At 41.9% G+C, this 27,998-nt stretch overlaps 1 protein-coding gene across 1 annotated transcript; it reads left to right on the top strand.

Moving 5' to 3' along the window:
* The first annotated feature begins 103 nt into the window (after positions 1–103).
* LOC113416600 (sodium/hydrogen exchanger 2-like) lies at positions 104–27,879 on the top strand. Its single transcript, XM_087972085.1, has 12 exons — positions 104–478; positions 1,610–2,073; positions 3,720–3,970; positions 6,045–6,262; positions 7,321–7,517; positions 11,674–11,763; positions 12,245–12,315; positions 13,557–13,721; positions 14,696–14,807; positions 16,924–17,058; positions 26,060–26,120; positions 26,390–27,879. Exons 1-12 carry the CDS (start codon positions 232–234, stop codon positions 26,527–26,529), a joined length of 2,151 nt encoding a protein of 716 aa, XP_087828211.1. The 5' UTR covers positions 104–231; the 3' UTR covers positions 26,530–27,879.
* The last annotated feature ends 119 nt before the right edge of the window (positions 27,880–27,998 follow it).

A 27,998-nucleotide genomic window follows, 5' to 3' on the forward strand; every position in this document is an offset into this window, starting at 1 on the left:
TAAATCTTCTTTTAATTGGGAATTGCGTGTTTCTAGCCTCGAGGGAATTCACTGTTTCACCCTGTCCAGAACTGCAACTCCATTTATGTAATTCAGAGGACAGCAGAGGGTACGTTCAACTTGAACAGCCTACAGGGAAATATGCAAGCAGGAACATCTGTGCTGGGTGAGAAGATAGTCTGCCAGCGTTGATTTTCCCTAGACAGATGGAACAACAGCAGGTGGAAGGAGATGGGGTTCATCCTAAGTGAGGTGGTTGCTTCCAGATTCTGCCTTCTAGGATCTTTTCTCTTCTTCTCAATGCCAAGAACTGCCAGCTTCCAGAACATTACAGTGCTGGAGCCTCTGGGTGAAGTGAACTGGGAGACAAACTGGACAAATGAATCCAAAGATGCTGCAGGCTTCTTCGATTATCAGCATGTCCAGGTTCCCTTTGAGATCACGTTGTGGATCTTGTTGGCTTCCTTGGCCAAAATAGGTATGATTCTGAAACTCAAAGAATGATTTCTAAACAGAGATTTGGGGACAGCCCAACTACAGGACAGGACAGTAACAACTATGACAAAAAGATCGTAAAATGGTACAAAACTCATTTAACATCGGCCTCGCTTAGCCATGGAGATTTGAGTTCAATTGTGGCTATATGTCAAGGACCCATCTGTATTTATTTAGGTGTTATTCATTATGTGTATTAATAAGCTTATACAATTATTTTTTAAGACTGAAAGAAAAATATTGGTGTATCTTAAAGAGCTGGTGTACAGTTTGTGAAATTTGTGAGACTGAAATTTATGGTTGATGTAACATGAGAAATTTTCACTGATGCTGCCTTCTTCCGGAGTATCAAGTTGTGTGTTCCAGGAAAAATATTATCACGTAGTAAGCTTCTGCCGTCAATGTACACAAAAAGCACCATACATAACAAAAGTTTATGCACATATGTAGGAAAGTATACAAGTATATATCTTTGCAAGAAGTCTTTGAGTTGTATTGCATTATTTATGTACAACGGTTTGCAGAGATATATTATGCTGTTTTACAATTGCTGCAAATCCATCAAGTTTCTGTACTAATATGACACAGGTGATGTAAGATAAATATTGTTTTCCATTCATTGGTTGTGTATTACATTTTTTAAAAAAACTTAGTATTGTTTGTGACAGTGGATTCTCAAAAGCTGTCTAGAAACAAAAACAGTCCGTTGCATTAAAAACCTTTTCTAAGTAATCCTGTTAAGCTGATTTGCATAAGATGAGGGAAATCTAGAGTTGCACAGAATTATGCAACCTTGATTTCTACGCTTCCAAATTGTTTCTCAACCAATTCCAAAAATTTTAAGACTGAAAGTCTGTAGAGATTCTCAGCCATCCATGTCATTTTTAAGACTGACCTAATGAATTTGGCTTTTCTTAGAAAAGAGCCCCAAATGCTTTTGAATGACCACTGTATTTTTTAAACCAGCTTTCTCCAACCAGGTCCTCTGAATGAATTCACACATAACTCAAGGAAAAATTGAATTTAGGACTCCCTAGTTTTCCACTCACTCTACAGTTGCTAAATTACATCCGAGTCTTGGATTCTCTCAATAATATCCTCTTATCTTTGTCAGGTTTCCATCTGTTTGAAAAGCTACCATCAGTTGTCCCTGAAAGCTGCCTATTGATCGTGGTTGGCCTTATCATGGGAGGCATTATCTTCGCCTTGAATGACAAGTCACCTCCTGTTATGGACAGTGATATCTTCTTCTTCTATCTCCTGCCCCCCATTGTCCTGGATGCAGGCTATTTCATGCCAAGTCGCCCATTTTTTGAGAACATTGGTACCATCCTCTTGTATGCTGTGGTGGGAACAATCTGGAATGTCTTTGGCATTGGATTTTCTCTCTATGTGATATGTCAAGCAGATGCTTTCCAGCTGGGGGATATCTCTTTGCTTCATAACCTCTTATTCAGTAGCTTGATTGCCGCTGTTGACCCAGTTGCTGTTCTCTCAGTCTTTGAGGAGATCCATGTCAATGAAAAGCTTCATATTTTGGTATTTGGGGAATCTCTCCTCAACGATGCTGTGTCTGTTGTAAGTATTGAACGATTAGTGTTCAAGGCATATCGAAGTACTTATTTCAAAGGTTTCATTATATGTGTTGTGGCCCAACAATGGCCAGCAGAGTTGGCGGCAGACTCGGAGAGTGAGGAGGTTGGGGAGGTACATGGGCCAGTCCTGGAGTCTGGGGAAGGCTCTGAGGAGTGCTCTGCATCAGAGGCAGAAATGGGGCCAGAGCCATCTGATAGTTATCAGCTGCCTTTGGAGTCAGAGATCAGTGGGGCAGAAGAACAGCTGGAGCTTGTTCCCGATGTGTGCATGCGCAGAGCTGCCAGGAGAAGGGAACAGTTAAGGAACAAGGGTGGACTTGCCAGTAAAGGCTCAGGTGGACAGTGAATGGCCCCTCCCATAGTGAATAAAGAGGAGCGAAAGGAGAGTGGGGTTTGCAGGAAACAATTTAGTTTGTTTAATTAGGGTGAAGATTTGTCCATGACTCCTTACCAAGTATTTTCTGGTACAGTGTTGGCTATTGGTCTGGCAACTCTCAAAGCGTGATAAAGGCCTGTGGTTGTCAATCACTCTTGAAAGACTGTTTGCTGGGACTTTGCTGGATGTGAATGAGACGAATTCACATAAGCCTAATAAAAAGGGGGTTTTGTTGGGAGGATGAGTCTGTTTAGTGATTTTGTGAAGCCTAGGTCAGAACAATATGATAACCTTTTCCTTAAATCAGCCCTTGACTTGCTGGCTGGGGAAACTTCTTGGAGTTGAAATCCACATGTCTAGAAGGTGCCCAGGTTCAGAAAACCTCCTTTACATGAAAAGAAGTGGATATTTATTTAGAAGTGGATGTTTATTTGACCCATCTCTTCTTCTCCTTCACATCTGTTCAGGCATGGATCTTCTGAAAGCGATCTTCTTGAATAAAAGTCAATGCATGTTGTCCAAGCCCAGATATTGTTTTCCCAATGGATCTGATAGAGAACTTTCTTTTTTTCTTTTTTGCACCCTGGATGCACTCCATATTTGGAAATTCCCTCTTTATGTCATCACAGCTGGGGTATCTTCTAAATCTGAGGCTGTCCTAATGACAGCAGATGCCACTAAGGTTACTTCCTCTTTATGGTGGTTGGTACAGTCAGCCCTGAAAATAACTATCAGGAATAATATTTCAGCCCTGTGGTCATTCAGCTGAAGGGAAAATGATTGTTTTTAAAATTGTTTCATGGGTTGTGCAAATTTCTCAAGAGCTGTTTGTGCAGTTTGCTGCAAGTATTTTAGATCCAATTGAACTATGGAGTGTATATGTATGCGATAGAGAGATTTAAATGATGCTATAATTTCTCCAATGGTCTACTATTTCTTTGGCTTCTCATACTTGCATTAGATCCCAGGATTCCTTTCATGGGACTTTCTCTGATTGGAAGGTGTGGGACTCCATAAAGATTTAGAAATATATAATAAAAATAATGGCAAACGTACTTTCACCATTTTGCAACAATAGACTGTATGCAAAAAAATGGCCTAGAAAAAACAAATATCAAAAAGGCTTTTGATAATAAAGTAGAAAAAGAGGAACTTATTTCTTCAAGGAAGACAATTTTGGAGAAATCTGAAAGATGTATTCTGGCCTTTTAGTTTTCTTAGGTAAAACAGCACAATTTCTCTTTTCATTTTAGGTGCTGTACAGGCTGTTCCGCTCCTTCTGTGAAATGCCAACCATCAGAACTGTAGATGTGTTTGTGGGCATCGGGAAGTTTTTTGTGGTTGGCATCGGTGGGCTTTTGGTAGGCCTTCTCTACGCTGTGACTGCAGCCTTCACCACTCGCTTTACCAAAAATATCTTGGTGATTGAACCTCTTTTCGTCTTCCTCTACAGCTACTTATCCTATCTCACTGCAGAAATGTTCCATCTGTCTGGTATTGTGGCGTAAGTAAAATGGAAGCTTGGTGGCTTCCAAAATTCAGTATTGACCAGAATGAATCTTAGTGTCAGCATTCCAGAAAACTTCCACTCCAACAAATAACTCCGAGACAGACATTCTCTCCAAGGTTCTTTTTTATTTGAATAGTAAACTGGCACATTTGGGAAATCCCGAATCTGAAAGTTCTGGGTTTTCCTTCAATACGTAAAATATTACAAATCGACCCCCTGCACCCATCATTGCATCACATGCCCCAATCACCATCCGTCCCAACTTGAGATGTCCCCTCACCCAGGTGCAGAAATCACATGACCTTGACTTAGAAGAAGAATGCTATTATGAATAGAATGTCTAACCACAAACACTCCAAGAAATCCCCCCCTCCCATTTTCCCAGGCTCAGTGTAGAAGCGTCTGGTACTAATATGGCTTCCAGAGCTGACACTTAATTTGAAAATTTCAGCACCATCATGGTAGCCATTAAAATCTGAGCGTCAACATTTTTTGGGGAAAAAAGAGCCAAAAACTCTTTTAGGAAGTGATAATAATTCCTGTAGATAAAATGCAGTCCTCATCAAATTTTTAAAATTAGAAACACAGAACTCAGACCCGTGAGAACTTACTTTCAGTTTCCAGTTCTTCAGTTATATTTTGAACTTACCCACTCCCTTAAATTCTAGGGATATTCTCATGAGTTGGTCTTCGTTCCCTCCCAAATTTTCTTCCCCTTACAAGAGAGTTGTTGATTTTTCCTTCTCAGGCTGCTTTAGAATTTCCACTGCATTCCTTTCGCTGGTCTTCCAAACAGCCCCTGGTGACCGTACTTGCCAAATAGCATCTGTGAATAATTAAATATAAAACATTTCACTGAAAAAAGGAGAATAAATGGCAGTCTAGACTGAGGACTTGTGATAATGCCAGAAGAAGGTGGCCAAGTCACGTTCTTTATTATTCTACAGCAATGTTTCTCAGTTTTGACAACTTTAAAATGTACGGACTTAAACTCTCAGAATTCCTCAGACGGTATGCTTTAAGTTCTTTTGGCTGGGGAATTCTGGGTGTTGGAGTCCATACATCTTCAAAGAAAAAACAAGAAAGCCCAGTTGCCTCCTGAAAAAGGACCTATTTTCAAACCCTGTTTGTCCTTGATTTTATTATCCTGTACCGTCTGCCAGATGGTAATAGTTCAAAAAAAGGGTTCCCAGGATGAGATGGATCTTTGAGAATGTTTTGAACTTTCTTAAGGCAGCAGGAGTTATGAAGCTCTCCCAAAGAGGGGAGAGGGCAACCCATGATCTTCTGGGCAATGACATTAATCCTCTGGAGTGCTTTCCTATCTGCCACTGTGCAATTGGCAAACCATACACAGGTACAGTAAGTTAAAATACTCTCCACGGTGCAGCAGTAGAAGGTCACCAGCAGTTTTTCATTCAGTTGTTGTTTTCTGAGAAGTCTCAGGTAGTATAATCTCTGCTGGACCCTTTTGCCCAGGGCTGCAATGTGTACATCCCAGGTCAGGTCCTCTTTTAGGGTAACACCCAGAAACTTAAAACTGGCCACTTGCTCCACTCAGTCTCCATCAATAATTGAATATCAGAAGAAAGTTCCTAGAGTAGAAGTGATAGAACCACTATCCATCTAAGATATGTTGAGCTTTATTTTATTGGACCTCCTTTTGTGTGTGTGCATGTGTGTGTGTGTGTGTGTGTGTGTGTGTATACATTTTCCCCCTTCCCCCCTTGCATTGAGATTCTTCCTTGCATTGAGAATCCTATGAAATAACGGAGATTGCTGGCATCTTGTCAGATTTTGTACACTTATATGTTGAATTTTTTTTGGGGGGGGGATGCCTGTCCCATGGCCCAAGATTTCCCAGTCACAAAAAGTTCAAACACCCAAGTTGCCTCCAATCCCTGTTTTGTCTTTTTACGTTATTGCAAGCTGAGGAGCAACTATCTTTGGAAGTTGAGCATTTTTATTTGGTTCAACTTTTCATTTGCCCCTCCTGTTCTGATAAGATGGTTATGCCCCAGTCAAATGGAAAAGGACTATACTAAATTGCTTTTCTCTCCCTCCTCAGAATCATATCTTGTGCCTTGGGCATGAAGCGTTATGTGGAAGCCAACATCTCCCTCAAGTCCCACACAACGATTAAATACTTCATGAAGATGTGGAGCAGTGTGAGTGACACCCTCATCTTCATCTTCCTTGGCGTCTCCACTGTTGGGGACAATCACGAGTGGAACTGGTCCTACATTTGCTTCACCCTCATTTTCTGTCTCTTTTGGAGAGCACTGGGTAAGGAGGAGGGAAAACAATCTGCTTCAAGGATGGGCAACATTTCCTGGGGGTGGGGGGGGAGAGAGAGAGAGAGAGAGAGAGAGAGAGAGAGAGAGAGAGAGAGAGAGAGAGAGAGAGAGAGAGAGAGAGAGATTTGCATTGAAGTAGCATGCCAAGAGGGTGTGGAGAGGCAAGGCAGTGGTGCCAGGAGGAAGAAATGATTTGGTCTACGATTAAATTGAATTAACATCAAGTTTCAATTCAATGTAATATGGTACTCCTCGTGGGTTTAATTCCCCCGTGGTGTTTGAATTTACAAATTGGCAGCAACATTGAGTAGAGCTCCAAATACAGCTTTGGGAGGTGGTGTGTGTGTGTGTGTGTGTGTGTGTGTGTGTGTGTGTGTGTGTACAATAGCAATAGCACTTAGACTTATACACTGCTTTATAGTGCTTTGCAGCCCTCTCTAAGCGGTTTTACAGAGTCAGCCTCTTGCCCCCAACAATCTGGCTCCTCATTTGACCCACCTCGGAAGGATGGAAGGCTGAGTCAACCTTGAGCCTGGTAGGATTCAATCTGCCAAATTGCAGGCAGGCAGTCAGCAGAAGTAGTCTGCAGTACTGCTCTCTAACCCCTGCGCCACCGAGGCTCTTTGCTGGCAAGGAAGGACTATGGAGCAATTGAGAGATTGTGGTTTTAGCAAGAAAGGGATAGACCTGGGAAAATAGGTAAGAAGTTAAAATGCATGTATCAGTACATACATACATACATACATACATACATACATACATACATACATACATACATACATACATACACACATGGTCCTTTATTTTTCCTTGGTTTTCCTTCTTAAATACATAGTCCCTTTATTATATTTTTCTGGTATAATACCCAACAGAAATATTTCTGGTTTTAAATCTTGCAGTTCTAATTGTCTTGGGCTCCACTAAGGTTTTACACCTTAATGCAAACCGAGTTTGTGGCAACTCTTATAGGAGTATGATGGTCTTAGCAGGCGATCCTTGGTTTTCCTACCCTTTTAAAAACTGATTGCCTTCCTTCATCTCTTTTAGGTGTCCTGGTCCTGACATTCCTCATCAACAGGTTACACATCAATGCTGTTACACGCAAGGACCAGTTCATTATTGCATATGGCGGCCTTCGAGGGGCCATCTGTTTCTCCCTGGTGGTGTTGCTCCCTGATTTCCAGAGGAAGAAGCTCTTCATTGCAGCAACCACAGTCGTTATCCTCTTTACTGTCTTTGTACAGGTACTCAAGCAAATTTTGGGTCTGATGAGCAGAATTCTCTTACCCATTAGTGCGCGCGCACACAGAGAGAGAGAGAGAGAGAGGGAGGGAGAGAGAGAAATATTTGCTCTGATGTTTATTTTTTACCAATAGCCTGAGATTACAGTTCTGATATAAATGGGTCAGCAGCGATATTCCTTGGAAATTCTGAGATAGCTTAAGTCTCCAGATATTGGGAAAGTATCGTATTGTAGAAGACTATGCCAGGTGCAAAAGATCAGGAGTAGACATTAAGCTGCAGCTCAAGATTTATTGCTCAATTTATTGCTCAGTGGAATTTAGGAGGGCTTTGACTTAGACCATTTGTGGCAACATAATGACTCTAAGCTGATGACATGCTTAACTCCCCCCCCTAGCTCCATCTGCTCTTCTCATGCAGGTTATGATATATCATTTCTCAGAGATGTTTAATGAAGTATGTATGCACAATCAGTAGCCAGTGAAATGGTTTTTTTTAAACAAAGAAAATTGGATCAACATGCAACTTGCAAAATGTCTGAGTAAACCCCCCACCATTCCTAGCCAGCCATTAAAAGAGAAGCAACATAGGAAAAGAGATAGAATTGCAAATTAAGATTGGCCAGCATTTGCAGGGGGATGGCTGATGTTCTCCCTTGTTAAAACCTTCATATTGCTTCACAATAGTCACCCCAAGATAAATAAAAAAACATAATAATTGTGAAATGTGAAAATATGAAATTTGGGGAAGTGAAACAGCCAACCATGATTACTGGAATAGGGTAATTCTTGGGTAATTTCTTTCCATTAGTGAATTGCCTCATAGGCTGCAAGTCACAGATTCAGCAATATGTGCAATCTTTTTATATAAAATGTAATGAGAATATATTGATCTGTAGCACTGTTTCTCAACGTTGGCCATTTGAAGAGGTGTGGACTTCAACTCCTAGAATTCCCCAGTTGACTGGGGAATTCTGGGAGCTGAAGTTCACTGGTTGTTAGAGAGGTTGGGAAATACTGACCTTCAGGGTTCAGATGGAGGGAGGGGTTTTGCTAGCCATGTTTTGGATTTGCATGTATGTGTATACAAACAATAATTGCATCACATACAGCTAAATGGGAAGCTAGGTAGCTGCCGTGCAAAGTTTTGACCCTCAGCATTATATTTATGCTGTATATTATTTCTTGAAGCGACGGGGACTGCAATAGTGTCCTCTGAAAATACCAGTGGAGGGAGGCTTCACCCAAGGACTTTCTGTAGAAACTGGCCTACTGTAAGGGAAGGAGTGGCAGAACCTGGAGGCAGAATTAAAAGTGGAATCAAGCTAGAATCTTTACATAGTCACAAGCAATAGCAATAGCATTTAGACTTATATACTACTTCACAGTGCTTTACAGCCCTCTCTAAGCACTTTTACATCTGGGTTCTTATTTTACTGACCTCGGAGGGATGGAAGGCTGAGTCAACTTTGAGTCTGGTGAGATTCGAACTGCCAAATTGCAGTCAGCCGGCAGTCAGCAGAAGTAGCCTGCAGTACTGTATTCTAACCACTTCTCTACTTTGGCTGTTTGTAAATATGGCAATAGAAATAGCACTTAAGAGTTATATACCGCTTCACAGTGCTTTCACAGCCCTCTCTCATGTGGTTACAGAGCCAGCTTGTTGCCCCCAACAATCTCATTTTACCCACCTCAGAAGGATGGAAGGCTGAGTCAATCTTGAGCCTGATGAGATGCCAAATGCCAGGTAGCCGGCAGTCAGCAGAAGTAGCCTGCAGTACTGCATTCTAAACACTGCGCACCACGGCTCAAAATAAGCGAAATGAGTCCAACCTGTCTTGAATTCTGTTGACCCTTATCCAACTCCTAGCAGATGCTGTTAGTTGAGAAGACTCCTATACATAGGCATGAATAACAATAAATCAGTTTAATTGGACTTCATGGGTGGACTATCTATCTATCGTGCCTGACACTGATCTGCTCATAAAAAAATTAAAAACTAAATTGAAATAGCAGAGAATATTGGAAGCAACATCACCACTCTATTCTTTATATGGATGTGTTGTAGCTGATCACATCCTTATGAAAGGTATTTTAGGGGAATGGGCATGGCGTGTTCTCAAAATGGTAAAAATGCACTTCAAAGGATGAGGATATTTCTGGCTTATGGAGAATAGGATCATTGTGATTCCAGGTCTGTTTTGGGACTGAGAGAAAGGCATGGAGGATGCAATGAGAAATCAGAAGGCTGGGGGATATTTTTAAATGAAAACAATGGTCTCAGCTAGTCTACCACTCATCTCATCTTCTCTTAGTTTGGTCTTCATAGCTGGCAGTAAGTGTGAAAAACAGTCATAAGTCACTTTTTTCAGTGCCATTGTAACTTTGAATGGTCACTCCACACAAGCAAAGTACCAGCAAAGAAGGGGAAAAGAAACTCCAGAGACGTTCCTGAGACAGGAAGTCTAGTCCTGCCAAGAATGTAATAAGGGTTAACGGAGAGGCAGTTTCTGTAAGCAACACCAGAATGTTTCCTTCCTTACAGGATTAGGCCAGTAATTTCTTCCAACAACTGATTCTCTGAACTGCTTAGAATGTTAACCACCAGTTCTAGCAAATAGGTGCGAACTGGTAGAATCCCACCCCTGGACATAATGAGCTAATGTTCTCCCAACAGGTCCAATGGCAACAGCCAACTGATATGTCACTTGCTGGGAAGGCCAACATTCAGCATGTTTTCCCATTTTTTAAGCTTAGCTTTATATTCTGGCCAATGCAGTGTGAGCACTAAAATTGCCTTAAACAGAAGGTTTGTGGTTTTCTCTGTGATCGGCCTCAAGAAATATAAAAATATGGGAAGCATTTCATGACTTTTAAAAAAAGATTCCTTAGGAAAATAGGGGCTGAGAATTTATTGAGAGGATTTTTGTGACATCTACTGCCACCTTGTGGTAGGTTTAATTTGTGACACAAAAAGTTGGGTCTCTAAAGTTTGCTAAAAGGTCAAACACATCTGGAGAAGACATTTTGCACCTGGGATAGAAGTCCGGTAGGACTTCAACACTCCATGTTGGTTAATTTGTTCCCCATATGTTTATTATCCTTGAGCTCTTCTCAAGTTTTCTAAGCTAGTATCTTGTTTGAACATCCTTACCCAACGTTAATTGGGTTCTCTCCAGATGGATAAACCCACTTCTGGAATTTCCCAGTCAGACTGATCATTGCTTCAAATTATGCAGACTGAACATACTTGGAAGATGCTAAAGGGGAGGGAAAGCTGCTCCGGAGGAGTCAGCAAATATGATGGATCTCCAGATATGACTTCTAACCAGCATCATTCATGTATGGTTGTTGGATATACGGAAGTTCAGCAATATCAAGAGTTTGTCACTGTTATGACAAAACCCTAATAACTAAATATCTATGGTGATTCTCAGTCATCCAGGTCCTGGTTGTGATCTGGATGACTGAGAATCTCGATAGAGATTTAGTGATACCTAATAAATAAAGGGCAAACTAAAAGAGGTGTTACAGACACTCTATAATACCACTCTATAAAGCAAATTAAATTATAAAGTAAGACCATGCCTAGAGTACTGCATCCAGTTTTGGTTGCCACGGTGTAAAAAAGACGTTGAGACTTTAGAAAGAGTGCAGAGAAGAGCAACCAAGATGATTAGGGTACTGGAGGCTAAAACATATGATGAATGGTTGCAGGAACTGGGCATGGCTAGTCTAGTGAAGAGAAGGACCAGAGGAGACAGGATAGCAGTCTTCCAATATTTGATGGGCTGCCATAAAGAGGAGGAAGGGGTCAAGCTATTTTCCTAAGTACCTGAAGGCCAGACAAGGAATTAGGGATGGAAACTGAACAAGCCTGGAAATAAGGAGAAACTTTCTGACAGTGAGAACAATCAACCAATGGAACAGGAGTTGCCTTCAGAAGTTATGGGAGTTTCATCCCTGGAAGCTTTCAAGAAAAGACTAGACTGCCATCTGTCAGAAATGATGTAAGGTCTCCTGGTTGGGTGAAGGATTTGGACTTGTATATAACTTGTATCTTTCCGTAATGTCCAGCCTTGTGATTTATATGATGATTGAACTAATGTTTGAATTGTATCTATGCATTCGTCCTTCTGTTTCTTCTCTTATGTTGCAGGGGATGACCATTCGTCCTCTTGTTGACTGGCTCCATGTCACTCGAAAACAAGAAAGTGGCCCCACCATGGGAGAACAAATTCATATCCGGGTAAGTTCACAGCTGGACATTGGATGATTAATCGTCTAGGATTATTCAAAATGTCATTTCTAAATCTGAAGCAGCTCAGAAAGAGAATGACATGGTAGACCTAGATGTTTGTCCTCATGTTTTGAGGGTGTCTATTATTGAATGTTTCTTGTATGTCAGAAATTATATGAGCATCAATGGCTTGTCAAAAGACTTCGCTCCTCAGAGTTTCCACAAAATCCTGCTCTTTGATACAAATTTCAAGAGGAAATTCTCTTTCATCAAAGTGAGCATGAGAGATATGGGAGAATTTTTTCCTGTGGCTTACTCACTCCCACACACCGACTGAGACGCGCAAGGAGCAGTGTGAAGCCTTCTGCCACCCAACGTGTTTCTGTTGTCGTCTTGAGGCTTCAGATGCCCGGAGTTCATCCTTTATGCCTCAACAACAATACAAACATGTAAATCAAAATCCTCCTTTTCTCTCTCTCTCTCTGTTCAGTTCCTGGATCATTTGTTGGCTGGTATTGAAGATATATCAGGACACTGGGGACAGTATTATTGGAAAGACAAGTAAGGATTTGTTAAAACATACAAGTCTCTGCGTGTATAAAGGGGGGGGAAAAGCTTGTACATTTGATTTCCTGACTGTATAAAGTTCTCTTGAGGGATGACTTAGCTTTATCCATCCTTGTGTTACAAAGCAGATTATTATTTTACAATAATAAGGAGAGCTGTTTCCTTCTTTCCTTCTTTCCTGCCTTCCTGTCTTCCTCTTCCCCTTTCTCCCATCTTCACTCTCTGTTCCCTCTCTTCCAAAATATCACTGGGTTTTCCCTTCCTTCCTTCCTTCCTTCCTTCCTTCCTTCCTTCCTTCCTTCCTTCCTTCCTTCCTTCCTTCCTTCCTTCCTTCCTTCCCTCCCTCCCTCCCTCCCTCCCTCCCCCTTCCTTTCTTTCTCTTTCTCTTTCTCCCACCTTCACTCTCCGTTCTTTCTCTCCCTTTTTTCCTTTCCTTCCTTTCTTCCCCTCTTTCTCTTTCCCTTTCTCCCACCTTCACTCTGCATTCCCTCCCTCCCTCCCTCAACCAAGCAGGACTAAACTGGGAACTCAGAGAGACACTATTCAATGTATAAAATGATCTGTGTAACATACAACGCTCCTGTCAAAGAATGGGTAAAGAAAGGGACTAATGGGATAAATATCCATGACATCAGAGAGCTAACTAATGAGAAAGAGTCTTCTATTTAACCTGTGTGCATAGAAAGTTCTCTGCTTCTGGATCCCCAAAAGTATTTTAGCAGCCACAAATCTCATCCTTTAGCCAGTTTGTTCTATTTTCATGAGGCTTGAAAGTTTTCATTGGGGGTATTTCTGAGCCAATCTAATGGTGGGAGCTGGGTGATAGAAGGGCTACAGTTGAAATTGGCTTGCCTTCATCAGCCCAATTTGTATTTCATACCAAGGCAGAGATGTACAGTCAAACCTCCTTGGTTTTGGACCAAGGACTTTTCATAAATCGCTGCCAAATTTGAGATTTTTATTGCAATACAATATTACTGAATGTATGAAAGTGACCATGTTAACGATTCTTTATGAATTAAGTTAAACAAAAGCTTTTCTCCTGGTCCAACAATTTCCTTGTCCTGATCACAGCCACTCAAATGGCAAGCAAGTCACATGTTTTCCCCAAAGTTTTGCTAAAGTAGTTTGAGTACACCAAGCGTGTTGCTCTTCTTAAATGGGTGATGTTAAAGTCTTTCCTTTTCTGTCTGTTTCTGACTATGGTTTTCTTTCCCGTTTTTCTTTCTGGACAGATTAGAATATTTCAACAGCAAACACTTGCAGAAATATTTGCTCCGGGAATATAAGCAACCCAAATCAAGTATTGTCCTCCTGCATGAGAAATTGGAGAGGAAGCGTGCCATTGAGTTAGCTGAAGCAGGTCAGCTCTCGTGGGGACCATCTCATAAAGCATTACTGTGAGTCTTTCCTTTCCTCAGTAGACACAGTGAAATTTCCTTTTCATTTTTGCTACATACACACTCACCCCCCCACACACACACCGCCCCACACAAGGAGATTTATTTGGGTCTCTCTATTCTTGGGTCTTCAAAACAACCTTGAGATATACAGAGGGATAGAATCAAGATCACGTGAAAGTGTTAATACCACTTTATAATGCCTTGGTAAGGCCACACTTGGAATACTGCATCCAGTTTTGGTTGCCACGATATAAAAAAGATGTTGACACTCTGGAAAGAGTGCAGAGAAAAGCAACAAAGAGGATTAGGGGGCTGGAGGCTAAAACATATGAAGAACGGTTGCTGGAACTGGGTATGTCTAGTTTGATGAAAAGAAGGACTAGGGGAGACATGATAGTAGTGTTCCAGTATCTAAGGGGCTGCCACAAAGAAGAGGGAGTCAAGCTATTCTCCAAAGCACCAGAAGGCAGGACAAGAAGCAACAGATGGAAACTAATCAAGGAGAGAAGCAACCTAGAACTAAAGAGGAATTTCTTGACAGGTAGAACAATTAACCAGTGGAAGTCCTTGCCTCCAGAAGTTGTGAATGCTCCAACGCTGGAAGTTTTTAAAAAGATGTTGGATAACCATTTGTCTGAAGTAGTGTAGGGTTTCTTGCCTAAGCAGGGGGTTGGACTAGAAGACCTCCAAGGTCCCTTCCAACTCTGTTTATTCTATTCTTATGTATAAGTTGGTCTAACTGACCCAAAGCCACCCAAAGAATTTTGGGTGATTGAAGGTTGACTTGAGCTGGCATTCTTTAAAGTCTAATCCAGCACCTTAAACTACAATTGCTCATTCCATCTGTTTTGATTAGATACAGTAGAGTTTCAAGCTTTGATACTCTTGGAATTCAAAACCTGCCGGTCCATTGACTTATAAATGAATGTTAACCCTTTTCTGTAATGGCGGATTCCCCCCACCCTTTCTAGCAAAAAGGACAATCCTATCACCATAAGGGATGACACCGAGAGTCTCAGTCAAGATGAAGTGAATGACATCCAGAAGATATTGGAGAAGAACTTGTACAAAACAAGGAGGATGGTGAGATCTTTCTCCAAGGGGAATATTTTCCAGGAAGGGGGGCGGAAACCAATGAAAGCTCTGAAGGATTTTCATCTAAGCTGGAGACTTGGTGCTGTGGGGTCCTTAGTGTTTTCTGAGCTTGGTTGTTTTCATTACCCAACTAGATAATATTGTTTGTGCTAGAAACCCCACTTCTTCCTAGCAATGATGATGTTACCTGGTTGGGTGATGAAACATCTGCAAGAATCAACCAAGCTCAGAGAGCATCAAGGACCCCACAGTTGTCCTCTTCCTCTTCCTCCTCCTCCTCCTCCTCCTCCTCCTCCTCCTCCTCCTCCTCCCCCCACCTTTTCCTCTATCAGCACTGATGATGTTACCAGTTGGGTAATGAAACATCTGCAAGAAACAACCAAGCTCATAGAGCATCAAGGACCCCCAGTTGTCCTCTTCCTCCTCCTCCTCCTCTTCCTCCTCCTCCTCCTCCTCCTCCTCCTCCCCCTACCTTTTCCTCTATCAGCACTGATGATGTTACCCAGTTGGGTAATGAAACATCTGCAAGAAACAACCAAGCTCATAGAGCATCAGGGACCCCACAGTTGTCATCTTATCCCCCCTAAAAAACTTATCCCTGTTCCAGCACTGATGATATCACCTAGTTGGGTAATGAAATGTCTGCAAGAAACAGCCAAGCTCAGATCCCTCTTCACTAAAGTCATATGATTGCTAGAGTCACCTTCACTGCTAGAGCTCCATTGCTAAGCAATGTGGCCAAGTGAAGTTGCACTTTACAATGGTGTTAATTAGCAATGGAAATCCCAGTTCCAAATAGTTGCTACCTTACCTCTATAAGCACCACAGCAATGTGAATGTCTTACAGGGCCTTTGTAAGGCCCCTCAATTAAATACAAAGTTTTTCTGGATTATTTTAAACAGCTGAACTCTCACAAGGCCCCGAAGAATGTTGGTGTTGCTGCCTAAAATATTGAAATGCTGACATTCTTGCTCTCAAACTTTACAGCATTCCATCTGACAATGTTAAAATCTTTCAACCATTCTCTATTATTCTGAATTAAAACCCTCAAATTACAAGCTACATGCAATACCCACCTGGACTGCTTGTATTAATTGGATCTCAGGATTGGGGAACCATTGAATTAGAGAAAAGCAGCCCTAATATCCACAAAGTTTTTTGCAGACAACTTACAGTCAGTAGATGAGTTAGTTCCATTGGACAGAAGAAAGAAAGGAAGGAAGGAAGGAAGAAAAAGAAAGAAAGAGATTCGCTGTCCATGGTATTCTCAGAAATCTTCCCCAATATCAAAATTGAAAAGCATTCAATACTTCTATCCTGCTTTTTCAAAGTCCAGAGGTAGAATAACTCATGTGTAATGCAAAAATGAATGTTATGCAATTTTCAAAGGTAGAATATGATATTCTGTTACTTATTTATTAACAATTTGTCTAAGGGAGCACTAAGAGTATCTTACCTTTCAATGGGCAATCCTTTCTCTAGCAATTCACATTCTCCTTGACTTCAAATCAGTGCCAACAGGACTCTATCCCTACTGTGTTTTTAAAAAAATCAGAAAACTGGGTAATCTAGCTGACTGCAGTGTGTGTGTGTGTGTGTGTGTGTGTGTGATTTTTAATGGGGGGGGGGGGCAAAACATTGCTACCATTTTCTGCCATCTCGCAACAATAAAATCAGCCCCAAATCAATTCCCAGCAATTTAGAAAGTATAAAACACTTTGGAAAAGGGTGGTAGGAAAATAGTATCTCCTTTTGCAGTAGAAGGACACTTTTCCAAAATGGTAGGCAGATTTGGAGTAAATATTACACATCTACTCAAAAGGAAGATGACCCTGAATTCAAAATTTTCCCACTTTGCACACCAGGAAGACTAAATGACTAAGACAGAAAGAAAGAAGAAAGAAAGAAAGAAAGAAAGAAAGAAAGAAAGAAAGAAAGGAAAGAAAGAAAGAAAGAGAGAGAGAGAGAGAAAAGAGGGAGAGAGGGAGAGGAAAGAAGGAAGGAAGGAAGGAAGGAAGGAAGGAAGGAAGGAAGGAAGGAAGGAAGGAAGGAAGGAAGGAAGGAAGATTATTGATGTTGGTTTGTTTACATTGCCATGACCAGGTGTCTGCCTATAATCGATACACACTTCCTTGGGAAGAGGAGCCAGTGGAGCAAGTCAAAGAAATCGTCATCCTCAGGCACAAAAGTTTGCAAAACTGCGCGGAGAGAAGTGCCTCGGATTATCTCAGCAAGGAGGTACAATGGCTTTGTGGGAAGAAATATCCCCCTGGTTCAGTTCCTAGCTGGGAGAAAGACACTGGGAACATGGAGGCTGATTGGAAAGAGGGTTTAATGATTTGTGGTTCTGGGCAGCTGACAAAAATGGAATTGAGAGTGGTGGGGTTTTATACCTTCTTTGGGTTTTGTATTTGAGCTTCCTGTTCCTGTGCAAGAACATGTCCTTCAATATTTTGTTGGCTGTTGTCAGATTCCTATAGGGTCATGTAAGGGTTATGTAGAGGTCATAGCTGGTTCTTTAGGCAAAAGAGGAAATGGAAATCCTAGGTGTTTGAGCTAATTTTGTCAAATTTTTGTTTGTTGCTTATTTGAGTTTCTGTCTTGACCTGGTCTTTCTGAACAGATTACCAAGTCTGCATTTCTAAAAGCTGGCCTCCTCAGTTTCTGCTTGGGGCAGGGAAACCGGGGGGGGTAGTTTCTGAATAGGCTGGCCCAATCTTTCTTAATAGGCACAAAATATCTGCTGGGAGCTATTAAGAAAGACCTGGGAGCTGCTTTCTGTCTCCAAGAGCATGTTTCTCCATTTCTTCATTAGGGAAATATCATGTTCTGCCTTTTTAATATTTCCCAAAACATTTCATTCTTCTAGGAGTTTGGCTGCTGACTTTCGATACCTGTTAGATTGTGGAGGTAGATTCAGATTATGGTCAGATAACTCAGCATTTACTGTGGGATAAACTTTCCAAACTTCCTGACTCTCAGTTTTCATACATTATCAGAATTTGCTTTAGAGCCTGTTTCAACAGAGAAGACAACTTTAGTGATATTCTCTTGGGTAGAGTATGGTCCTCTTGCACCTATTTATGATATGGTAGCTAAAGAGGGTGCACGAATGTTCTGCTTTTCTAGTATGATAATCTCCCCAGTGATTTGTGGCTACCCTACTTGCCACATCTCCATCATCTTACATCAGCCCATCCCACCCGATCAGGCAGGGAAAGTATATTATTGCAGACCACATCTGTTAAAGAATTCCAAACTGGTGGGGTCTAGAAAGAGATATCTATGGAGATTCTCAGTCATCCAGGCCATGGTTATCCCAAAGGTGCTTTTTCAAGAGGCAACTGGACTTCCTTGTTTTTCTTTGAAGATGTTTCACTTCTCATCCAAGAAGCTTCTTCAGCTCTGACTGGATGATGGGGAATGGAAGGATTTCTATTCTTTGGAGATAGCTGGTCATTTGCATGGTTTTTACAGAGTCGTTGAGACCACTTGGAGGTCTGTCTGTGTCATCAGGGTCACCTGAGTGGTGCAAATTTACTTACTCTCCTAGTATGATTTATGTTCTTCAGCTGAGCCGAAAAAGCTGGAAGAGTGCCTTCCCTGCCATTGTCCTACCCTGTGGAATATCAATCGCCCTGAAATGAGATGGACTCACCATTTTCCTTGCCTTCCAGAAAGGGTCAAAACATGGGCCTGCAGCCTTGACCGAGCAGCCCTAAGGAACATGGGGCTATCTGGTGCCTTGGGAGCCTTTTAACCAGTTTTAACAATGTTTAAAGGGACGCGGTGGCTCAGTGGCTAAGACGTTGAGCTTTTGATCAGAAAGGTTTGCAGTTCAGCGGTTCAAACCCTTAGCTCCACGTAATGGAGTGAGCCAACCAAGCAGTTCAAAAGCATGTAAAATGCAAGTAGAAAAATAGGGACCCCTTTGGTGGGAAGGTAACAGCATTCCGTGCGCTTTCAGCGTTTAGTCCTGCTGGCCACATGACCCCGGAGACGTCTTCGGACAGCACGGGCTCTTTGGCTTTGTAATGGAGATGAGCACACCGCCCCCTAGAGCCGGGAACGACTAGCACGTATGTGCTTTACTTTACCTTTATAACTTGGTAATATGGAAGAGATTTAAGCTGAGTAAGGCAGTTCCAGGCTGTTTCATTTCAAAGTCTATCTTTTATTTGGCCACAAGATGGAGCCAATATAATTACATTTACAAGAGAAAAAGAAGGGGGGAGGGAGGGAGGAATGAGAGGCAAAGAGAAACATAATTTGAAAAATTGGAAAGACATGTTAAATGTGAATTTATCAGTTAACCTTCTGGATGGGAAGGGCATAGGGCACTTAAGGTGGGAAGAGAGACAGAAACCATCGGCTGAAAACAGTAAATATTAAATGATAACTCAACAATAAAATTAGCGCTTGGGTAATCCCTCCACGGTCCTAAACAATGAGGAAGTATTTTCTCTGCTCAGGGATGCCCTTCGCTCAAGCTGCAGGGATCTTTTATTAACTTTATTTTTCAATGCCATCTGAGTAAAAGAAATCTAATTACTAGCTTTGCAACATGCAAGGATTCAACTATGGGCCATTTAAAAAACAACAACCATAACCTGATCAAATCTGGTCATCATTTTTCTCAGTTTTGAACAAAAATAGAAAAACTTGGAGTTTTGCTTTTTGTGATGAGGAAGAAAGAAAAGACAAATGGTTTTTTCCTAATGTGACTTATTCGATGGAAATTTGATCCCTCAATTCAGTTTGTCTTTGGCACGCCAGATAATCTCAGTGACGACAGAGCTAATTTAGAGTTAATGCAAGTTTAATCAAACATACATGGATTGGCCAGGTGTCCTGATGTCTGATGAGTTCCCAGGCTTTCCCTGGGAAGAAAAACCACAAATGAGGCCATTGCTAGGAACATGAAATATGATCAGAGCTCTTGTTATATTTGAAGGACTTTTCTATGGAGATTCTCGGTCATCCAAGTCATAGTTGTCCCAAAGGTGCTTTTTCAAGAGGCAATGGAAGTTTCTTTGTTTTTCCTTGAAGACGTGTCACTTCTCATCCAAGAAGCTTCTTCAGTTCTAACTTCTTGGATGAGGAAACTTGGGAAGAAGAAGAAACTGAAGAAGCTTCTTGGATGAGAAGTGACACGTCTTCAAGGAAAAACAAAGAAAGTTCTGTCGCCTCTTGAAAAAGCACTTTGGGGACACTTCTTTCTTAATATCCATCTACTGAACCCTTGTTAAGCTGTTTGTGTAAATTAAGGGTTACAACAGCGCACAGCATTTTGGGGTGAAAAGTGTATCCAAATCTAAAAGGGGAAGTAAATATGCAATTTATAATGAAATAATCTAACAACATAAACTTTTATGATCACTTGAGATTCTCTCCCATTTTTAGTTGCTGTTTCTTTCTTTCTTTTTTAAAGTTGTGATCCTACCGCTGATCAGATTGGAGAGATTGTTAGAAAGTTTCTTTTTTTCAAGCTTCCCAGCAGAAAACTTCCAAACAGGGATTTGTCCACCCATTTTGCATGATGCCCCAATCCTCTCCTACCCCCATGCCTGACCAGCTGTGGGACAGACTGGTTGATGGTGTGCCGTGAAGTCATCGTCAATTCTTAATAATCGCATAGATAGATTTCGTCCATGATGATCTGTCTCCAACCTATTCCTCCAGTCGTAGCCTTATCCTTGCTGCTCATCCTCTTCTCTTTCCTTCCACTTTTTCCAGGATGAGAGCCTTTCCCAGAGATCTGGGTCTTTACGCAATGTGTCCAAAATATGATAATTTGAACATGGTCATGTGTGCCTCCAGTGAGAAATCTGAGTTGATTTGTTTGATGATCCATTGGTTCCTTTCCTTTCCTTTCCTTTCCTTTCCTTTCCTTTCCTTTCCTTTCCTTTCCTTTTCCTTTCCCTTTCTTCCTTTCCTTTCCTCTTCCTTTCCTTTCCTTTCCTCCTTTCCTTTCCTCCTTACTTCCTTTCCTTTCCTCCTTTCCTTTCCTTTCTTCCTTTCCTTTCCTCCTTTTTTCCTTTCCTTTCCTTTCCTTTCCTTTCTTTTCCTTTCCTTTCCTCCTTACTTCCTTTCCTCCTTTCCTTTCCTCTTCCTTTCCTCCTTTCTTCCTTTCCTCCTTTCCTCCTTTCCTTTCCTTTCCTTTCCTCCTTACTTCCTTTCCTCCTTTCTTTTCCTCTTCCTTTCCTCCTTTCTTCCTTTCCTCCTTTCCTTTCCTTTCCTTTCCTTTCCTTCCTTTTCCTTTCCTTTCCTTTTCCTTTCCTTTCCTTTCCTTTCCTTTCCTTTTTTTCCTTTCCTTTCCTTTCCTTTCCTTGGGAGGGAGGAAAAAGAAAGGAAAGGAAAGAAAAGAAAAGAAAGAAAGATTCGCTGTCTATGGTATTGTCAGAAGTCTTCTCCAATATCAAAATTGAAAAGCAATCGATACTTCTATCCTGCTTCTTCAAAGTCAGGGGTAGAATAACCTATGAGTGATGCAAAAGGGAATGTTGATTCCATTTTCATAGGTAGAATGTGATTTCCAACACTTATTTGGCGCTAAAAATATCCTACCTTTCAATGGGCAATCCTTTCTCTAGCAATTCACAATCTCTTGACTTCAAATCAATGCCAACACATTTCTGTCCAGGCTTTGGGTTTTTTTTAAATCAGAAAACTGGGTAATTTAGCCAACTGCAGTGTGTGTGTGTGTGTGTGTGTGTGTGTGTGTGTGTAGAGAGATATAATGGGAGGGGGGGGGAAACATTACTACCATATTCCACTATCTTGCAAGAATAAAATCAGCCACAAATCAATTCCCAGCAATTTATAAAACACTTTGGAAAAAGGTGGCAGGGAAATGGGATCTCCTTTTGCAGGACAAGAACACTTTTCTGAAGTGGTCGGCAGATTTTGAGTAAATATTACACATTTATTCAAAGGGAAGATGACCCCTGAATTTAAAATGTTCCCACTTTGCCCACCAGGAAATCTAGATGACAAAAGAATTCATCTGCCTCTTTTATTGTATCATATGCTCAGTGAGTCTACGCCAATTCTGTAAAAATCCATTACAAAGATAAATTACTTGGGGGGTAAAACTTCTGTCTTTGTGGTAAGGACAGAAGTGGAGCTGGAGTCAGCTTGTCGTGTTACTTGTGAGCTTCCAGTTCATGCCTTGTTCTTTTCTCTTTTGACAAGGATGTAAGGGAGGGAAAAGTATCTAGAAGCTTTTTTCTGTTTTATCTGATTAAGCACAGGTTTTCATGGTTGGAGCCCTCTAATTTTGAAAGGATCAGCAACACTGAGAAATGGAGAAAGCTATTAGCCTTATCCTCACTAATGCATTTTCCCAAAGCTGCTATTTGTCCTGGTTTTCTCCCTATTGTATGTGTGAGAGTGTGTCAGTGTGTGTGTGTGTGTGTGTGTGTGTGTGAGAGAGAGAGAGAGAGAGAGACAGAGAGAGACAGAGACACTGAGAGAAAAGTATTTATATGCACCTTCATTTTCTCAGTGAGCTTAATAGCAGTCGAGGTCAGCAAAGAATGAGTTAGATCTGAGAACGAAGTAAATATCCTTTTCTCCCAAGTTCATGGTTTACTGCCTACTTTACATGAAAACAACAGATCCAGTCCAAATAATTCTAATATTAACACCCACATTTTCTTTGTCTTTTAATGACCCCCCTTGCATCGGGGTGGAGTCGGGGTAACTGAATGGAGCTGAGGGTTTACTGGCCGGATACCCTTCCTGTCACCAATGCAGAGTTCGCACCTCACTGTGCCCAGAGAGAGAAATACCTGTTGCTGCCTAGGATCGAACTCACAGCCTCCTGATTGTGAGGCGAGAGCTCCACCTCTAGGCCATCGCGCCACTCAATATTAACACCTGCTAAATTAAAATAATAGTCCTGATGGGGAGGATGATAAAACAAGAGTTCTAGTGATGGACCTTCTGTCTTTTAGGACCAATATATCTGAATTCTAGTTCCACCCCCTTTAAACACGGTTCCAGGTGGAGACTTTGGGCCAGTCACTCTCTCTGAGCCCTAGGAAGGAAACAATGGCAAACCGCTTTTGAAAAACCTTGCCAAGACGTTGTCTAGGAAGTCACTTGGAATCAACACTGTTCTGACCCACGTCCTCTTCCAACAAATCAAGCACAATCCAAAAGGAACAGAAATCTTGTAATGCTTTTAAAAAAATAATTAGCTGTGATAAGCACAAGCCTTGCCAAGCTGTGCAAGACTTGCCAAAAGATAACAGACAAGAAATAATGTGCAATACAAGAATCTTCAAATACAAACTCAGGATACTGGAATGTCCATGAGGCTGGGGTTTCAAAACGTCTTTGCTTCCTGCAAAGAACGTCTGATTCACAGCTGGCTTTTATCTTCTTGAAGGAAGGGCCATTACCTTGCAGCCTTACTCCTGACTCGCCCGTGCTGTTGCAGATACTCTTTCCTGCGAGCAACCCTGTGCTCATGCGCATTTGGCACAGGCTCCTCAGGAACCTCCTCATCGCTGCTGCCAGCTCCCACAATCTCTGAAGGCAGCAGTCCACTCCTTAATGGTCCTGGCCCCTCATCTGAGTCCTCACTCTCCTCAGCCATCCACACCTGCTGCCAGCTAACCACAACAAACACAGACTTAAAAGCACACCTGCCCACATACATACACGTTTAAGAAAGTGGTACTCTTCTTTCAGAATTTGGTTTTGGTTCTGAGGCCAAAAAACTCAGGTAAACTCAATTTCTTTTCCAAATCAGTGTCAGTGGACAAAGAGCAGTTCAAGTGAAGAAAGCACATTGCAACATAAATGTCACACTTGGCGTGTTCTCAAAACCAAGGGAAACATAACAAAACACCCCTTTCAATGTCCTTGTTGACCTTTTCATCATCAAAGGCTATGAAATGTTATTACCTGGAGGCATTTGCTGCTTAGGAACAATTTACCTCAGTGTGTGTGTGTGTGTGTGTTTGCTGCCTTTGGCTGCCCTTCTCAGGAGCCATTCAACTTCTTTACAATGGCGAAACCTGTTGTCCACTTTGAAGAGATACAGAATCAAACCAAGGGAAAGAGCACAGGTTCTTTTGTCGCAAGGGAAAAAAAAGGAACAAAGCAACACGGAAAACTGGGCTGGGAGGTAATCCAAAGTTAATTGGTGGCCTGGATCGCGAGGAGTCTAGTTGCCAGACTGAAGGTCCATCAGACAACAGCTTTCAGTTTTGGAAATGCTACAGGCATCTTAAAGCATTCAACCTGCTAACAGGAGTTCTTGACGAATGCAGATTAGTGCTTTTCACAAGGACAAAGTATTCATTTGCATGAGCCTATCTACCTAACAAGCCTGTCTTTTACAACTTGGTCCAAAGCCAAACATTACCTTCTCATAAACGGGTCAAGTTTCTGTTCTCTGTACAATTGTCAGATATTCTGCTTTCCAGACTAGATTGGGCAGTTATAATCAGGGGAGAGATTCTACCAGTTCACACCTATTCGCTAGAACCAGTTGTTAACATTCTAAGCAGTTCGGAGAACTGGTTGTTAGAAGAAATTACTGGCCTAATCCTGTAAGGAAGGCAGGAAGGAAACATTCTGGTGTTGCTTACAGAAACTGCCTCTCCGTTAACCCTTATTACACTCTTGGCAGGACTAGACTTCCTGTCTCAGGAACTTCTCTGGAGTTTTCCCCCCCTCCTTTGCTAGTACTCTGCTTGTGTGGAGTGACCATTCAAAGTTACAATGGCACTGAAAAAAGTGACTTATGACCATTATTCACACTTATGGCTGTAGCAGCATCCCCACAGTCATGAGAGGCCAGGCGAGGAGATGAGTGCCTCAATGTGAGTGATATTGAGTTGGCTATGCCCAGCCAATAACATGACCCCCAAGCCATGTTGACCCAGTCACATGACCACCAAGTCATACCCACCAACTAAGCCATGCCCACAGAACTGGTTGTTAAAAAATTTGAATCCCACCCCTGGTTATAACCAAGGTAGATTGGACTTCGTTTGTATTATTAAAACAAACACACCTGCAGTATAAACACAATTGCCCCCTGCCCCAACCTAAGTTGAGGCACAAAATAACCCAGCTGAAATTACGTTAGGGACAGTATGCAAAGGCCCAGCTCCTTCAAGAAGTCAGTGAAAAGAAGGAATGGAAGGAAAGAGAAAAAGAGGATTATAAGCAGCATGGTGGATGGATTGGATTGTAGTGTTGATCGGTGAAGTACTCAAAACCCTAAAGGCCAAGTTGGGGAGAAGATCCTGGAGAAGATCCATCTACATGGTCATTATAGGTTGACACTGACTTGATCACATATAGGTTTTAGGCCAGTGGTGGCTAACCTTTTTGGGCTCCTGTGCCAAAAATTGTGTGCGTGCTTGCACACTCATGTACCAGCACCCAGAAGGCAATGCGGCCCCCACCCCCTGCGCATGTGCGGGCAATCCCTCCCTCACCCCCTTACCTGCACTACACCTCCCAGCTGATTTTTGGCTTGTTTTAGGCCTTTTTCGGCCTCCCAGAGGCTTGATGAAAGCCTCTGCAGCCTCTGCAGCCTGAAAAATAGGCCCGTTTCACCACTTCCGGTATTTCTGGAAACGGGCCTATTTTTTGGGCTGCAGAGGCTTTCCAACTCCAATAGTAAAGATCTATCAGACTGGATTTTATATGGTGATCCTTGAACTTAATCGATGAAGTTATTACTCAGTCAGAAACCTTCCAGGCTTTGAATCTGATGCATGTACTCTATTAGATGAGCTACAAATCTCCAAAATGCCCCACTTCCCAATAGCCAGTTCTAGTTCTCTAGGCTGCAATGATTTCTAAGTGATTCATGATTCCGCTAGGGGGACACGATGGCTCAGTGGCTAAGATGCTGAGCTTGTCGATCAGAAGGGTCGGCAGTTCGGCGGTTCGAATCCCTAGCGCTGCGTAATGGAATGAGCTCCCATTACTTGTCCCAGCTTCTGCCAACCTAGCAGTTCGAAAGCACGTAAAAAATGCCAGTAGAAAAATAGGGGCCACTTTGGTGGGAAGGTCACAGCATTCTGTGCACCTTTGGCGTTTAGTCATGCCAGCCACATGACCACGGAGATGTCTTCGGACAGTGCTGGCTCTCTTTGGCTTTGTAACGGAGATCAGCACCGCTCCCTAGAGCCAGGAACAGCTAGCACAGGTGTGTGAGGAGAACCTTTACCTTTAACGATGCCACTGAATCATTTCTTCATTGTAGGAAGAGGACTCATCAGCCGAGGAAACAGATCCCAAATTCAAGATGCACAGGTCCCTCACTGGTAAGTTGGTATACCTCATTGTCATTCTCATTTGACTTTTAAAAAACGGGGAATATATCAAATGGTCATCAATGCTGCCTTTGCTTCTTCTTTTTTTTTTAATGGCCCAAGAATTGCTTGTTGGGGTGAGGAGACAGAAACCTAGGCAATGCTTTTTACTGGACAGAGGTGCTGAAATCCTGCTGTACTTTTTTTTTTTAACTCATGTTTTTTTCACTAATATTAGCACAACTTTCTTACTGGATGCTTATCTTTTCTTATTTCTACAGCCAAACATTCCAGAAAAGTATCGTTAGTGAACTTGGGTCGCTCAAAGTCAACTGGTTTTATTTCACATGGGTGGTCAGATGCAATGGACCACCACGTGGAAGGAGAAACTGACCAACCAGTGATTTCTAAGGAGAAGTAGCACACAGTTGTATAATTTTCTTTTCATTCATTCTAATTGATCCCTTCCCTTCCTTTCTCTCCCCTTCATGTTCAAGGTAGTTGAAGAAACTTTGTTTTCCATGAAGAAGGTTCAGTATGTGTGAAAACTGCTTTGCAGTCAACTGAAATCCAATTGTTGTCTAGGAGAAATGCCTGATCTTGGAGGGATTGGAAGCAGAGTACATTTCCAGTGTAGGGTTATCCAAGAATCTGCATGTGTTAGATCAATAATTACATCTTGCTTAAGTGATTGTAAACAGGAAGCTTGCTTTAGAGAATTGTTTCTCAACTGTGGCAATTTGAAGGTGTGTGGCGTTCAACTCCCAGAATTCCCCAGCCTGCCATGATCTTCTTGGCACACTTTATACAATGAACATCCCCAACGAGCATTGTGCTATTCAAAGGATTTACCTTTCTTGACATAATATAGTGGGTTAGATTTCAACTTTCTTGATGCTGAATGTTAATTATCTTAAGAGATTCCTCCTTCTATGTTCATTGTGTCTCTTTGCAACTAAACAGGTCTCTTGTTGAAGCACATTATGTCTTTTATCATCTGCATTCAGTTTTGGTCACTACGCTATAAAAAAGATGTTGAGACTCTAGAAAGAGTGCAGAGAAGAGCAACCAAGATGATTAGGGGACGGAGGCTAAAACATACAATTAATGGTTGCAGAAACTGGGCATGGCTGGTCTAGGGAAGAGAAGGACCAGGGGAGATAGGATAGCGGTCTTCCAATATTTGAGGGGCTGCCACAGAGAAGAGTGGATCAAGCTATTTTCCAAAGCACCTGAAAGCCAGACAAGGAATAATGGATGGAAACTGAACAAGGAGAGATTCAATCTGGAAATAAGGAGGAATTTTCTAACAGTGAGAACAATTAACCCATGGAACAGAAGTTGCCTTCGGAAGTTGTGGGAGATTCATCACTGGAAGCTTTCAAGAAGAGACCAGACAGCCATTTGTCAGAAATGGTGTAGGGTCTCCTACTGGGGGTGTGGGGGGGGGTTGGACTAGATGACCTACAAGGTCTCTTCCAACTCTGTTGATCTGTAAAATCTGTAAATCTGTAGATCTTTCTCCTTCAAGGGAAGCCAGCCCAGGTAAATGTTATGATGCATCAGAATGTAGTCTGTAGTTGCAGGAGGGAGGTGCTCTTTCCGATAAACAATGGGAAAGTGGGCCTGGGAATGTCTGGTAGGCAGAAAGAGGACAAAGATAACTTCCTTATCAGTTAATAGGGGATATCTATAATTATGCTGATAGTTGCTTTAGTCTGGCAAGATTCTGTCTACAGGTGAACAACAATAAAATACTATTCAGAAGTAACTCTGCATGTCCTTCTTGGTTCCTTAGGCCTAGCATATGCCTAGAATTCAAAAATGTTTGCTCAAGTGCCTTTTTTGTGTGGATATAACTCACCTAGGTGAGAAGCAGAACATGAACTT

This window comes from Notechis scutatus, chromosome 10, assembly GCF_049901735.1.
Source record: "Notechis scutatus isolate UNSWTSFEM ecotype Mainland chromosome 10, rNotScu1.2, whole genome shotgun sequence".
In the NCBI taxonomy this organism is placed as follows: domain Eukaryota; kingdom Metazoa; phylum Chordata; class Lepidosauria; order Squamata; family Elapidae; genus Notechis; species Notechis scutatus.

What these genes read in the sequence shown, in the direction of transcription:
- LOC113416600 (XM_087972085.1), top strand. Translation starts at nt 232, where the DNA reads ATGGGGTTCATCCTAAGTGAGGTGGTTGCTTCCAGATTCTGCCTTCTA. An exon ending in GAGAACAAATTCATATCCGG is followed by an intron (nt 11,764 to 12,244) that starts GTAAGTTCACAG and finishes CTCTCTGTTCAG; the next exon opens with TTCCTGGATCATTTGTTGGC. An exon ending in CGGATTATCTCAGCAAGGAG is followed by an intron (nt 17,059 to 26,059) that starts GTACAATGGCTT and finishes TCTTCATTGTAG; the next exon opens with GAAGAGGACTCATCAGCCGA.